Consider the following 16,075-nt stretch of genomic DNA (forward strand, 5'->3'; position numbering starts at 1 on the left):
GGTGTCGCGTTTTTTTAATAAAACTTTCCATTAGCGCAAAGCGTTCATATTTTATTCATTTTTAGCGCATATCTGGAAGGCAGGCTATTCTATTTATTTCGTAAGTTGTTGACACAGAGCCCAACATATATATAAATCATATCTGTCTGAATACAGAACATTCAGCCTCTTCCTAGTCAGCAAAATATCAGAAGAAGAGGGTGCTTGCAAACCCGAAATGTGCAAATGCATGAAAATTATTCATTCAGACTCGACCAAGCGTATTTCACAATTCAAACAGACGTGGTCATTGCGGCGAAGGTTCCACTTTAATAAAGTTATAATGGCGATTCGACAAGCGTTTGCATAAAAATTAAATCAAAAACGAAACACTGCAAGACGTGTCTAAGGAGCACACTCGGCGAAAATTTGCATTAAAAACGAGACCACACTAAGACAAATTGTAACGAAATTCTTCTGTTGTTGTAATTCTCCTCCATCTGGTCCTTCTTGTTTCACTTCTAGATATATAAACCTCTGACAAGGTTGCCCAAACTGATTAAAATTTAAACGCCCAACTAGATCCACTTGTCGAAGTCACGTCCTAACATATTTCCTGCCCTCTGGAATCGAACATGTCGCAAAATATAGCCCCATATTTTTTCTCTACGATCAGTTTATTTTATTTAATTTTTTTAATTTACACAATTTTTTTACAACGCTTGTCGAAAATTTTGCCCTGCCTCGGTCGTGCTGGAGTGCCGAAGTAGTGATAGAGGCGTGTTTGTTTATTTAAAAGAAGATTGCTCACGCGATTCATCACTTAAAGTTAATTCGGTTTTGGCAGTAGTGTGAATGAAAGTAATTAAATCTGGAAGTCCGTGTTAGTAAAATCGTAGAGCCCATTGAAAATATTTATTACACAGTTAATAAATGGATGAGCCGAGGTGTTATTAAAGTGTCGGCGAATGGTCGCGATCAATCCTGTTAGCCACATTCACTAATCATGTGTCAGGGTGAAAACATGCAAAGGGAGGAGAGCTCCAAGAATCGATCACGGCCCATTATTCATTTGCAATGTATGTATATTTTATAATATTTACAAAAAACTCGAAATAAATCAATCCGACAAGCAATGTTCCGCTAGATATTAAAATTCGACGCGAAATGGGCTGCAATTACTTAACTATAACGTTTTACATTCAACAAGACCAATCCCATCGCATTGCTATGTCATGCTAAATTTCCCAACGGTATTTCGCACAAAAGTCGGCTGATATACTTCTAAATAAAAGTACGGAACTCAATTATATATTTTGCAAGGTTCCAACTGTACTATCTGATGGGGTGTAATTACATTTCTCTGCCCGCCACTGAGAAAAATTTCATTAAAAATTTCAATCAAGCACACCAAAAATAACTTTGTAGTGCTGTACTAACGCAAATTCGTTCCCACATTGTCAAGTAATAAAACTAAATTACCGCAAAGCAGACACCTAGCCTCATTATGCAACATTTTCTGCATTACATGCACTCGCTAGTCAACACAAAAATTCCGCAGTTCCCCGCTTGCCAACGACATTTTTTAACCAAAAACTTTAAACCCACAAGTAAAAGCTTCGAATTTAATTAACTCAAAAAATTGCCAGTATAGGATTGAATGGAGTTTATTTCTTTTGTCTATATTTGATTTGGTGCTCTTCCTATTTAAGAAAACTCGTATTTGTTTAGAAAGTTTTTCAGGTACATTCTCCATAAAAGCCAATATAAAAACTTTTTTAAATAAGCATTTTTATTATTTTCTTAATTTTTTTGAAATCTTTAAGAAATATTGTTGGAAGTTTTTTAACAGAAAAAAAATTAGAAAAATGGTTTTAAAATCTAGTGTGTATCAGAAATACGTGTCTTAATTTTAACAGGTAACAGAACACAACAAATAAAACATTTTTTCTATTTGTAATTTTTTAATAAAAAATTCGCAATTTTACTTAAAATTTAGAAAATGTGGTTTGTCTGCAGAAAATAAAGAAAAAAAGCAATAAAAATTATAAATAAGAATTTTGCAATTTTTTTTTTATTTATTACGTGGTAAAATTAACACACGTATTTCTGATACACTCTGTATATATTGTTAAAATGGCAAATGCTATTTTTTGAGTTTAATGTGTTATTTTAAGTTAAAATACAAATTATGGTATAAGTAAATTACTTTTAAACAAAATTTAATTACAAGAGTATCCCGGCGCATCCACCATTTTTCACACACTATTTTATTTTTTAAATTATGTTAGTCTATTTTAATGCGTGGCTAATAGAATTAATTAGAACAAGTTTAATAAATGTTATGCTTTTGCGTTTTTGAGTTTTTGCAAATTGTGCAGTCCCCTTCTATCTTACGTTTAAAAATGTTTAAAATTGTGTTTGTGGAATTTGTTAGCACGTCCCATTTGGCGTGTAAAATATGTAAATCTCGCTCGCACATTCCTCATTTTTGCGTGAACCGTCTGTCAAGTCTCGAAAGTAAATCTGTCGAAATTTTCCTAACGAATCGTTCACCCTGTAATATCCCCGTTCGAGTGACAAGTCTCTCGTAATGAAATATTTAAGTATATAGCAAGTCGTGATGGCAAACGCGTCCTTCGTCGTAATGAAGATATACGTTATTAGATCGATAAATCAAAGTGTTTGATTTGTGTTTGCGGTTTTGGGTTCATAATAAATCAATGTTGCACTGGGAGTGAACTCCAGCGACATATCAGAAGGCTGCGGATGTTCCTAACTAAATCATGCCTCAAATAGAGAAAAATGCCACTGATAACTACTCTATTGCTCCAAGCAAGCGGTGAATTTATAACGCTATTAAGAGTGTGGCTTTATTGCGACATCTTTGATAACGGATTAGAGCTGGGTCAGAAATTTCAGACATGAATCGCTAGTGACCTGGTTTAGCTAGGTGTTTTATTGATTGTTGATACAGGAGTCTTGGAAATCAAATTACAAAGCTTAAATAGGTGATAAAAATCGACACAAGTGTTATTTGGTAAGTGGCTTTTTATTATCAATCGATCCAGGCTCGTGAAACATTTACGGGGGAAATAAAGGCTAAGGTTGACAACCCTAAATTATGACCTAATTCAATTACTGCGTCTCACGTTAATTGGACAAATTTTCTGCATTTGCTTTCGCACTAATTGGCTGACATTAAGATCGTACGAGGTGTTATGAATGATTGTTATCCGTTTGTGGTTAATAATAGGCGGAAGAGAGAAATCACAATAGTCTCTCTGTTATCGACGACCATTATCCGGTCAAGTCCACACACGACACATCCGAAATCAATCACGCTTGTTGGAAAAACTGCTTAAAATCGAATAAATGAATCTTGAAGTTGCTTTATAGATTTTACGAGCAGAACAAACAACAAAGTAGACGGTTTAAACGAGCGTTTCGTTTAAAACGGAAGGTCTAATACATATTAAATTGACTATAAATCATTACGATCCGTTTCCTGGTTTCCCGAGTTGCAGGAAATTTCTAATAATGGAACAAAGCAAAAGAAATGCCATAATTATCAATATGTGTGTACACATATGACTGGTTTTGTTTTGCTTTTTTGCAAAATTTGGGTGTGTGTTAGAAAAAGTGATTCGGAGCGCGTTAGCTAATGGAGATGGGATTTGAAAAAAGGATAATAAAATGTTCATCCATCTACAAACGCCATCTGAAAACGATTATCTCTTTCGGAATCATTTCTCATTTCGAAGACATTGGAAAACTTCCGGAAATTCAGATCTGAACGTTTTACTTTTTAAATTAAATTTCGTACGTGACAGGCATGGAATTTTCACACTTTGCAATGAAACTTTTTGCTTCTTTGGAAAATATATCATTGTCCGTTAAATTCGAGGACAAATTTAAAAGCTGAATTATAGCGTTGTCTGTAATTTTCCGTGCGGTTCGCAACAAATGCCAAACTTGAATTAAAATTTCCACAAAGAGTAAAAAATTGTTTTCGTGCTAGAAGTTCCCTTGTGCATATTAGATGTCTGTGCAGCTTGATGATACCTTAGAAAGACCGAGGGAGTAGTGAAGTCGTACGTTTTTCTCAAAGTTTTGTTTAAATTGCACAAGAGCTGCATTTCTTCACATTAATGACAACATTCGCATCAAGGCATTGAGGTCGTGGCGTTTTACGACTCGAAATGTTTTACCTAGACTACGCTAAAGACGGCGAGTATTAGACTTGAGCTCCACATCGACTGCTCTTCTTTAACTTAGTTTTCATAAAACAAAGCTTTCTTCAACGTTTTCAAAGCCAGTCGCTGTAATAAAGCAATTTTCTTATTTGAGGGACAAATTTAGGGAAACAAATGGACATTTTGTTTCTTTTCAACTGTGTTATAACACTTCTTTGTTCCTCCTAATTCAATTAAGGCTTAAATGAAAAGTCTGAAAAAAAACACAATAATACAACCTAATTAGAACTCGCGAATTAAATATAAACTTATCCAAATTTTTCAACACGAAGAGTGCTTCCAGTGAGTACAAATACTACTCAAAAATGCGTGTTTGTCGAAGAAAAAGGAATTTTAAAGTAGAACTCATCGATGCTTTTACCGAATTATTTCCCCTTTTATTGCACAATTAACGCATCACTTTCTCGCCGCCGCTTTATTACGGAATGTCTAATAATGAAAGAATGCGATGTGTGCAATGACAATTTGGGCAAAACGAGTAGGAATTCGAACTAATAAACGAAAAATCGCTTTGTTTGCACCCGTGTTTGATTTTGTAACAATTAAAAGCCGCATAACTCCGATTTCTGATTGCGTTTTGATTTTTGTTATGCATTGCACGTAAGTTATGAGGTATGTGAATTAAAATTCGTGCACAAAATTTATCACTGGTTTTTGCAATTAGTGCTTTTATTGTCATCTCCCACAATTCATGTCAATATTCTGATAATACGAGAATCGTTCCTGATGTTTATATTCCATGGGTGTTTCGCATGTTCAAAGCAAACATAGCTGTTTTACATTTATTGTTACAGCAAACAAACACATCAATTTAACTTGTTAACGCACTTTTATCAAATCAAAAGAATAAAGAGAAAAATTAAAACGGTTTGTTTAAACATTAACACAACTAATCCAATCAGGAATATTACGCAATTCCAGCCAGCTCCTAGCGCGACAATTTATTCTAATTTCTTTAATAACGATTTGAAAAATGGTAATGTGGGAATTTTGCAATTAATTAGTAAACTACCAGCGTGATATCGCTGCCCTTAAAGTGTTAACTTCTAAGCCGCTAGGCTTGAGATTAAACTGGAATTTCGGCGCAGCAATTTTCTCAATAACTATCTGCTGTCTAGTTTAGAACCCACGTAAAACAATAGGGACGTCTAACAACTGTTCCCGCTTTCTACAAGTTTTGAATGAAGACCAGACTGGAGCCAAATTGTAAAACGGGAATTTCGAATAGCATTCAAAAATGACAATAGGAATCCACGATTAAAATTACCTGTTTTAAGGTACAACAAAAAAAAACAATTTAAATGTTCACCACATTACGGAATCCTAACTTAACACGCTAGAACCACATTTTAGTAATTAACGAGAAAATCATAAACATAATTGTTGTCACACTTTAGGTATTTCAAAAAAAAAGTACAAAAAATTTATTTTAATTTTTTATTGAGAAACTTTTGTTGTAATTACACTTTTAATAGAAATAAAAGCAAAGAAAAAATAATTATTGGGAAAATTTTAGTTTTCTTAATAAGTTTGAGGTCCTCATTTTTTTCCAGTACACTCTCGAGAAATTTAAACATGTCTATAAGCCGTTCTCAATAATCACATTTGCATCCTTAAGTTTAATTTTGAATAAAATTTTAATCCGCTTTTTGTAATCGACCTCCAAAACTAATAAAAGTTGTGAGTAGTTTTATTACTAATGCAAAAATACCAGAGTTGTAGTGTATTTCAGCAATCAATTAAATTCTGTGCTCACTTTTAATTAACAGTCAGATGTAACTGGTGCAACCATTTCAATCAAAAAATACTATTGAAAACAGTAAATTTTATTTAAAATCTTTTAATAGCAGTTGCTATTTTTGTTTGATACTAGAATTAATCGATACTTAGCCGTCAACAACAATAGAAATTTAAAATTATTTTTCCATGCTAAACGTAGTTATTGTTTCATTATTCTTGTAAATTATTACAAAATTACGGACGGCGTAAAGCACCCTCAGTGATATTTTGCCAAACAATGATAAAAGAAGTGCTTGTGCCGTTATAGTCGGTTGAAATTCAGAATGCGGAATTTATTTGTCCGGAAACGGAGTGTTTCTTTTGTGTATCGGATCCGTTATCGTCGAGTTGGCGCAATCACGCAAGGGTAAGTGATGTCGATTTTACTTACATGTGGTCATCAAATGGTATTGACATAGTTGTATTGAAGGGCTTATCGGTATGCGAGCCGCCATAAAGGGCACACGTGACCTAAATTTGAAGCACCCAAGCACGATCTAACAGACGTTCTTTAACTTGATTACGTCCACAAGCTCCTGTTTCTTTTATCCGACGACAACACCAGTTTTAGTTTTTTCGGTCGGTGGTGTCATTTTGCGCCCATATAGATTATTGGATGTTTTAAACATGGACACGGCGACTCTGGCAAATTGATTTCAGCTCCGGACTAATTGCGAAAGGAAAAATGTGTCGCCGGAAAGAGACACCCATTTAGTTGAATTCATTTTATTTTAAATTTTATCACGCGCTCGTAAATTCGCTCTAATTGCACATACGTTTCAAATAATTACAAGAATAAAGCACGCACCGCTGCCATAAAAACGAATTAAAAATTACAAAAGTCGATATGGGCATTATTAGATTTGGCGGTTTTGGGCTCGTTTTCTAGTAAATTCATTCTGTGCCGACGCATTAAAAATTCCACACGGGTAAATGAATTATAAATAAATACGCAGATTAATACTTTAATGTTTAAATTTGCGTTTGGACACCGACAATAGGCCCGGTTTTACATTGTCTAGTTTGAATTTCGTTCAATTAATTTTATATTACACACGCACCCGACAAATTACTGAGCTAGATTAAATCCTACACATAAAATTATATTTTAATTAATATGCCGCAATTGTTAAGTCTGCAATAAAGTTTAATTACCTTCAAACGCTTCAAGCATTACTTGGACTAGATACCTAAACCGATTTTATGTGCATTACACTTAAGCCTTTCGAACTCATTAAAGGCATTCGTATTTCATTTTTAATTCACAAGCGACATGGAGCTGCCTAATGCAACTTTTACATTTTTACCGCTGCTGACAATTTGTAACAATATGAAATTATTGCAAAAAGATTTTTTCTCAACTTTTTACTCGACCCACTTTCACAATTCGGCCACTTTTCTATATTTTTTAATTTGAATGTGCAAGTGTTTTTAAATTTTTTTTTATTTTAAAGAAACAGCTTAGGTCCCTCCAAATTCTGTGCCTGTTGGTATTTTTGAGCTGTTCCCTTTGATGTGTCAAATAATACCAAAGGCAAAATGCAAACGTCATTTACAGTTTAAACGTTATATCTCAAACACAGCCCAGGGCCGTGGCAGAAGCAACTCTTTTTGATAAACTATCGATTATTCAATTTGAGTTTGTGATACGGTTTTAAAATTTTGGCTTTGTCTGGTGTTAAACGAAGCGCAAAAGCTTGGAGAACTACTCACAGGCGAGTAGTTCCGCCAAAAGTGTAAAGTTAGTGTTGTGTATTCGCATAGTGTAGCTTTGTCTTTCCAGTCTGCGTTTTTCATTGGCTCTTCCGTAATGAAAAATGATGTGCAGAAGCAGAATAATTTGTTATCTGTTTCGATATCGCAGCGAGTTTTTAGAATCTGGCAGGAATTTCGTTCCGCTTGAAAGTCGCCTTTATGCAGTACCATTAGTTTAAATTTGCGAAATATTCTCGTATGAATAGAGTAGAATGGCAAAGTAGGGTAAGTCTCCACAGTGAATATAACACACAGATATCTCCATCAATCAACATCACTCCGGTTGTTTCCCGGGCCAAGAGCGCCGACGACATTATGGCCTACCGACTTATACAAGCTAAACTGGCAGCGTGTTCTTCTTGATTATCTCCCGAGTCAAAAGTCGCTGGAGAGTTTCGGTTTATGGAAACAAACTTCTTAGACAGGTCGCTTGCACGCTTTATCTTCATACGGAACTTTGCATACCTATTTAGCTAAAAATTTATCGCCGACGATATAATTTAGCCGAGATCGAAACTTCATTTTAAACCGGCACTAAATCTACCCTCGATAATAGATCCTCTATTACGACACAGATGTAGCGAGATACGACCTCAATGCCTGTTTATTTGATTCCGTTAACGGGATGTCAGATAGCCAAAAGGCGATATCATTAATACGCTTCATGCAAACAACTATTTGCATTCAAAAGCACTCACGATAATTTATACATGGAACAACCAAAATTTTCTAATGACGAAAACAATTTCACTCGACTTTTTGCCCGCTTTTTGCCCAAACCGACCCCATTGTTCACTTGGATACAGTAGGGATAATCTTAACGCAATCACCAAACTTTGCCACAAATAATTGCTTTTTCAAATCAGCTCGCCCCCTCATTATTTTTGCGTGCTTTTCTTTCAACGGTTTTTTGGATCAACCAATGCACTACTAATTAAAATAAACTCAAAAATGTGGTCTTGAGGCTAGATCGTGTTGGTTTATTTTTTAATTTTCCCCCAAGTTGATGGCAAAATAGCCAATTAAGTAACTTTGTCGTAAATTTTTCCCTCGTAAGCCTTATTGACGACCAATTCCATCATTAAAATTTCGCTGCGGGCTATTACGCCCTGTTATTGGATAAAACGTAAAGATTTCGGTTCGCTTTGCAATTTCGAGAGTGACAAGAGTGGTAAAGGTTTGAATAGCCGCCCTTAGTCGTAATCGGACATTTCCCACATGTCTTAAGCGGCCTTACACGATCCCATTTTCGCATTCCGGACCGTATTGATACCTTTGTGCACACGGAAGAACAAATTTAAATCCGGGTTTCTCGCAAATTATCCAATCCGATCACATGTGGGCGTTAAGATGGTGATTTGATGTCTGCGGAAGCAAACTCGCAATCTAAATAAATTCAAGACAAATATTGTTGCCTGATATCGCCGTGGGTTATTCATAAAGTTTACGATGAAGGAAGCTTTAAATTCAAATAATATAAAACTTTGTGGGGCAACATGAAATTTATTCTTTGACATGTTGGGTTTCTTAGACACAAAGCAAATTACATTTTATGAAATTTGGGAAATCACTCGAGGAGCGAAATCGTGTCCAGCAATCCGCTGCCGCTACAATCGGGATACAAACTCGAACAGTCGACTCCAAACTCTCCCGCTTTCTTTGCCTCCAAATAGACCGGATCTAGATCAGAAATTGCTTTCCCATCACCGTAGTCTGGTCTGTAATTGAAACCTATTTGTAACAAACTTGAAGTTTACTTGCAGCCTGTCGATAACACTTAGATCTTACGTTAAGGCTATGTGCAGGAGATGGCCATACAGCCCATTTGCTTCATGGTGCAGGCTGTATAGGGCATTCTCGCAAATGCTGCGCAAAAGACAAGCACGTCCGCTGAACCCGTTCCTGAAAAAATCAACGTGTTGGCTTTACGTTAGTTGTGTGCACGACTCTAATTCTCACCGCAAAATTAACTCAGATAAGCTGGTTTTAAGGGACTATCAACAGTTTAATGGTTGACCCTAAATTATTTTACTTGGTATTAAATTTAATGGATGCGGGGTCCTAAATACTTGATAGCATAAACCGGTACTAATTATCACAATCCTGATCAAAAAACGTAAACACACGGGTCACAAACCGAACAAATTTATTCGAAAAAAATCAAACTCATGCTGCGGTATTTGCTCAAACGTTTTAGGTGCGAATTGGTCTAACTAGTCCGCAAATATTTGCCATAAAATCATAAAGTTTAATTAAAAACTGGCGAATTAAACCAAATCCTAGCTAAATTCCCAATTTAACTTTAATAACAAATCAATTGAAGTGCGCAATTTAACTCTAAGTCGTCTCAAAACAAACTGAAACTTGGTAATGCGACTTGACTAGCTCCTAAGTCTTGGACTTACCTGTTTAAAATATCCTCAATAGCGGAGTAGAACAAAGCTCTGTCGTTCCTGCCATCGCGTTTTATTCGCGACCTGCCGACTATGGGTGGATAAATTCTCGTGTTATTAGGTGTTTGAGGTTCGGCATATTGAAATTGAAAATTCCATCCCCAGGCCATGGACTGTTTTAAACCTAATTTAACCGGAGTCGCGAAACCCAACACCAACTAGAAATAAATTGATTTTCAATTATGCGAAATTATTGCAACCGCTCAGGAATTATTCACTTGTCATAGAAATTACTCCGAAAATTAGAGATATTGGCAATTCAGTGGCTGATTTATTATAAATTCGCATTTGAAATATTTGCACAAACATCAGTTTTGGTCCATATTTGTGTAACATGTCAATAATGGCATTAAAATTATTTATGGACTTACCTTAAACGTGCCTCCATTGGGAAAATACAAGAAGCGTTTGCGGCGACTGAGAGTTTTTTCCAAAGAGCATAACTGCATTAGAACTAAGAAAACTACAATTTTTGCCAAATAACTTTGTCGCGACATTAATGTTAAATTTCAGCTCTTAGACATGATTGCTGCAGTAATGAAATGTTAATGTGACCACGGGTGGAGGTCACTAACTGTATCCTCTTCGCAAAGGCAAATATTGGCTCTTATTGTTAGTCGGTCGGTTTGTAAAAAGTGCGCAATATCAAAATTAATAAATTTGCAAACAGACTTATCCACAAATCAAATTAAACCTATAGGCTTTGTGAAATCCCCCGAATCGCGCTGTCAAAAGTATAAATGTCAGAGAAAGTGTCCCGTTGCGTTTTTTTCGCGCTGCTTCTCACCCTCCTAATCGATCGTTCCTCATCAACAAGTCACTCAACGGAAAAAGCCCACTCTTCGCCGCCTCCAGTAACAAACTCCAGCAATACAACCGCAAACATATGGCTGGTTGACGCTCTCAAAGATATCGCTTATTACTTACGAGCGCACAAATTCAATGAATATGACAGGAGATACGAACCCGACGCGAAACTAGCTCGCAGAGAGTATTACCGGGGATTCCCCCGACCCCCTTTGCGATCGTTGCATTGGGAGGTGCACAAGTGCTGCGAGCAGTCTCTGATCGAATGCGTCGACTATTTGAGGAAAAGGGCGAGGAAAGCCGGGATGCGGAGGAGTGACGATACGACTGTTGTCATCCAGGAGCAACACTGGGGAGAGAACAACACGCAACAAATTGAAATTGTCGATAAAGAGTGCAGGAAAATGCAGCAAGCGGATGACGTGCAAGCCAATCCGTTCGAAGGTAGAGACAGTCACGGTGCTTTCCACACCATTTTTAGATAATTTTGCTTGGCTTTTCGGCAAAGCTGTCGGTAGCCCGCGATTTTGAGCGTGTCTGCCCTGATCCAGCTAAAGCAGTTCCGGTGTTAGCCGCTTAATTCAATAAAGCTCTCGTCAGGTCCTCTGGAACGCTTTCAGTGGCGTGTCACTGCAAGTTATTACATGTGCTGGTACACAATGAAGTCGGAGCCGGCATTGAGCCACCTTTCGGACAAATGCGATAATTTCGCCGATTGTCTGGACCCTGACTTCGGCCCGAATAACGGGGACGATCGCGCCAATGATGCAATTCCGTACTCGTGCGCTTTCTACAGTTTCTGTCCGGATCCCTGCTGTCCCATCAAGCACCTGACTCGACCGGAAAACTGCTGGGACACGCCAGAAAACCCCTGCTTTGAAGCTAATCCCCCGGGTCAGCGCGAATGTGTCGTGGATCGTCCCCAGAATACCGACTTCAGGTATTTAAACTCACAATATGCGGGCGTGATTCAAAATTATCTCGCTTTTGAATCAGATGAGGGTCGTGGAAATTAGGGAAAAGCGTCAGCGAGTTGTATTTCACGCCGGAAAAATTTACACTGATCTAATTCACCGACCGGCAACATTTTTCCGTAATTTTTTTCATCGGTCGATATTTTGCAGTGACCTGATTTTAAACAGATGGAACGTGAGTTGCAAATGTCGCGAGAAAGGGCTCGAGTGGAGCTCTTTCTATGGCATATGTGTAGATATCGACGAGTGTGCCACAGGAGCACATACTTGTAACCCTGAAAAGGAAACTTGCTTTAACTTGCCGGGGTCCTTCAAATGTGTTTGTAAGTGGGGTCACATTTTTAATAAAAAGAGCAAAACTTGCGAGCCAAGTAAAGCACTAACTCATTTAATGCTGCGCAAAGAAGAAGAAGAGGAGGAAGAAACACCAGAAACGCTCTGGATGAAATTCTTACGTCTTTTTCGTGCAAAATCGGCAACACGGCCAGTTTCGGTTCAAACTTATTTGATTATCTTGTCTTGTATTTGCAATTATTTTAATAAACTACTAGTTCACTGATTGTATAATCGGCATAAAACAAGCATCAAACTTGTTCCACATTCTGTTCGACGGTTTAACAGTATTTCCTAATTGTTATTTTCATAGCGAACATGTGCACCTACTATACATGAATGTTATTATGTTTGCAGCAAGTGCAAGAGACACTCCGCCGTCGAGTAATAATTACTAATACCGGAAGTAACTGTAGCAGAAAGAGCAGGACATCATCAACATTTTAATTAACGATTTTAATTGCAGAAAAGCACTAAATAATTCAGTTTGCAATGATTCATTTGAACACAGCAACATTAAACAGAATCGCTTTTGTTCAAAGACTATAACCAGTTCCGATTAATTCCATATTTATTTAGTGGGAAATAAATAAATACGAACAGCTTTGTGTAAAAATATTTGAAACTTTGATGTAGGTACATTTCACGATATACATCAACAATTACATTTATTTTTTCAAATTTCATCAATGATTTTATTTTTTGGTGAAAAAGCCGACTAATAAAACTCCAAAAAACAACCTTTACAGCAATGCTTGTTATGAACAAAGATTTGAATAAATAGAGTGTAAACCTGGCTGAAATAAAAATGGAACAAATTTTAAATTTAAAATAAAAGATGCAACCCCTGAAAATTTCCTGTTTTCTAAACATGCCAATTAAATAAATTTGTTTCAGTTGACACGGAAAAATATTTAAATACGTGTCACAGAGCGAACCTGAAAAACTTCTAAACGAGTTTATTTGGGGGGCCATAATTTTTATTTAGACTGAAATTGAATCGTGTTGTGTTTACAGAAGAGCCGTAATGCCGATTCATTTTCAGATACTAGAAAAACTCTTTTATCGAGTCAAGCGAAAGGTTGTTCCAGTCACAAATCTTGCTTAACTTTTCACATTCGGGAGAATACGGAATTAGGGAAATGAAAATGTTGCTAAATTATTTGCTTTTGAACTCGTACCCATCAATTGTTTGCGATGAATCCCTGGTTATTGATGGGGTCTTTCTAGCCTAAATTTTTAATCGATACACATAAATCTGCGGAATTACCGAAAATATATAAGACGATAAATCAGTCTGTGTGGGACGTCCAGGAGTAATTAGAGATCGATAAGCCGTAAATCTTGACGGCAATATTACCGTAGGTTATGCAGCAAAGGCATGCCCTTTCGGGATGGCCGACTGACCCTAGATGGTCTCTCTCGCCGCCAGATTGAAGCGACTGGAATTGAGCCAGCAGATAAAGAATTAGAGAGGCTGTCCCTAAAACCACGGCGATTCAGGTAACGGTAACTGCCACTAAAGTGTCTCATCTGCAATTCCCTCTGATAAATCACCTGGCGATAAATTTAACCCGTCGTTCCATCCACCTTAATGAACTACTTTACACACCACTGCTACCACAGACATGGTCGAATATGCCAGACGGCGAACCGTTCAGACGAATCGATTAGAACGATTCTTTAAAGATACTGCATTTCTATTAATTTCATAACAAATACGCACGGTTTTGCCGAGACCAAAACATCATTTGCATAAGTATGCACACACAAGATCGGCTTACAATTTCCTGTCAAGTTCAAGTCATGTCGACAACAATGAACGTGTACGAGATTTCGGATTAACGAGAGCGCTTGCCGGTATGTTAAGACGAGCTTTCCAAACTTATGAGGCCAATTAATTAAAAGTAATCAGTTATAAATGCAAAGCAAGTACCTAAGTCATATCAAATTCGCACAAATAACAAAAGTAACGGAGACTTTAACTCAAAGGTGAACGGCGATTTAACCCAACTATCAATTATTTGGAGAATGTTAAAGATAAAAAAATGGCCATATAAATCTTAGTCTATTCCATATCTACATATTTTTGATACACATTATATGGTACCTAAGGAAGAAAAAATTTCCTGAAAAGCCGACAAGACTAATCGCAAGACTATCTAACATTTTGAAAGAATTATAACAAGATTATAACCAATAATAACCAGTGACTGATGTCGATAAACTCAAAATTTTTATTTAGTTTTTTATAAGCAACCGACGTTTAAAAATTATTTGAAAAAAAATCTGGAGCAATCTAAGAATTCTTAGTTCTGAAAATACGGTAAAATTGAGAAATATAATATTAAAAGAGGTACTACCACTTCGAAAAAAATAGTATATTTAGCGCACGACGAAGGAGTGCCACAATTAAGTCTAAAACGAGTATAATGTATTATTTTTTTTACTTTCTATTTTTATTGTTTGTTTATGTCTAGTTTAACTTATCAAAATCTGTTCAAACTATTTCCTCTGAATTTTGTTAATTATTGGGGCTTTATCAATAAAAGACTATACGTTGTTGAGAGATTACAGACTAAATTACAGTGATGACTGATGACACCCAGCCCAGCACTGTCAATACAACTCCTAAAAATTTACTAAAAGGAACGAACAATTTGTGAAACCAAAGTAGAAAAAAGATTTTTTTCTGTGTCTCAGTGCTTATCATTATGAAAAATGTAAAATGTATGAGTTACCTCATGAGTTATTTTTTAAATAAATAAATAAATGAAAACAAAGTAAAATATTTTGTGATTAAAAAATCTTTATTATTATTGTTAGTGTACTGAAGTCCACGTTAAGGGATTATTAAATAAAACACATCGTAAACCATTGTATAAAATTTTAATTCGATCCGAAAGTAGGTACAAACCTGCGAATATTCTATAAAAAATTTAAATAACGTGTCAATTGTGTGAATGAATAAATTTCCGCGCACAATTTAACAACAACATGATTAAACTTTAATATAAAAGCTCAAATTACTTTGCCCACAACAAAACCAATTGGCAGTTTTAATCGAAGCTTAATTTGCGTATTACAAACTTAAAAATACACCGGTCAGTCGTTTTGATTGCACTTAAATTCCAATTAAAATTTGGACGTTGACTGTCGAAAGGTATTTAATATGGCGTGTGGTCCAGGCCCGTATTGAGCGAGTAATTCCTGTACATGCCCGTCTTGGCAAGCGCTTTACTGAATTGTTGATTATTGGGAAAAAAAGACGTGGGTACTGTGTGTATGGTCGGCGGGTATCTGTAAATTAAAAATGAATGCGAAATTGGTCCTTTTTTTGTTATTTATTTACCTCCCGTAATCGCTCGAAGTGGTCCTATAAAACGGATGTTCCGGCGGTCTCCGCTGAATCCCATATCCATAAAACCAAGACGGATATTCAAATCTTTTCGGTAGTTCGCAAGTACGGTAAAAGTCCGAGGTTTTGAGGACGGTCATGTGGCCGCCTCCCGAATTCCCGCAATCCATCTTGGAAAAGCTTTAAAGCCAAGGGATGTCTTCGCTTAATATGGACTCTTGCAGAATTCCATACTGGGGGAAATTTTCACTGACACACGTCAACGAGGTTTAGTTTATATTGAATAAACTTGCCATAGCAACTGTGTATACGCACGGAAATTCTTCCGACCCAGTTTCACGTGTGTTTTAGCGAAATTAACGCAAATATTAATCACATCCA

At 36.4% G+C, this 16,075-nt stretch overlaps 2 protein-coding genes across 5 annotated transcripts; one reads left to right on the top strand and one right to left on the bottom strand.

The window, feature by feature from the left end:
- Positions 1-9,258: 9,258 nt before the first annotated feature.
- Positions 9,259-10,729, bottom strand: LOC662247 (uncharacterized). Of its 4 annotated transcripts, none has more exons than XM_968358.4 (4): positions 10,594-10,729; positions 10,175-10,380; positions 9,558-9,671; positions 9,259-9,487 (listed from the first exon to the last, which is right to left on the bottom strand). In XM_968358.4, the coding sequence occupies exons 1-4, from the start codon at positions 10,717-10,719 to the stop codon at positions 9,337-9,339; spliced, it is 597 nt and encodes a 198-aa protein (XP_973451.2). In that variant the 5' UTR covers positions 10,720-10,729; the 3' UTR covers positions 9,259-9,336. The 4 variants fall into 4 exon arrangements, with proteins under 4 accessions (XP_973451.2, XP_064212431.1, XP_064212432.1 ...); XM_064356361.1 differs by having other exon boundaries at positions 9,259-9,514; XM_064356362.1 differs by lacking the exon at positions 10,594-10,729 and adding an exon at positions 10,441-10,549 and having other exon boundaries at positions 9,259-9,514.
- A 233-nt stretch (positions 10,730-10,962) lies between these two features.
- On the top strand, positions 10,963-12,577 carry LOC103315060 (uncharacterized). The gene is made up of 3 exons (XM_015985444.2): positions 10,963-11,473; positions 11,630-11,969; positions 12,154-12,577. Exons 1-3 carry the CDS (start codon positions 10,963-10,965, stop codon positions 12,560-12,562), a joined length of 1,260 nt encoding a protein of 419 aa, XP_015840930.2. The 3' UTR covers positions 12,563-12,577.
- Positions 12,578-16,075: the final 3,498 nt, after the last annotated feature.

The sequence above is a fragment of the Tribolium castaneum genome, chromosome 4 (genome assembly GCF_031307605.1).
Source record: "Tribolium castaneum strain GA2 chromosome 4, icTriCast1.1, whole genome shotgun sequence".
NCBI classification, from domain to species: Eukaryota; Metazoa; Arthropoda; class Insecta; order Coleoptera; family Tenebrionidae; genus Tribolium; species Tribolium castaneum.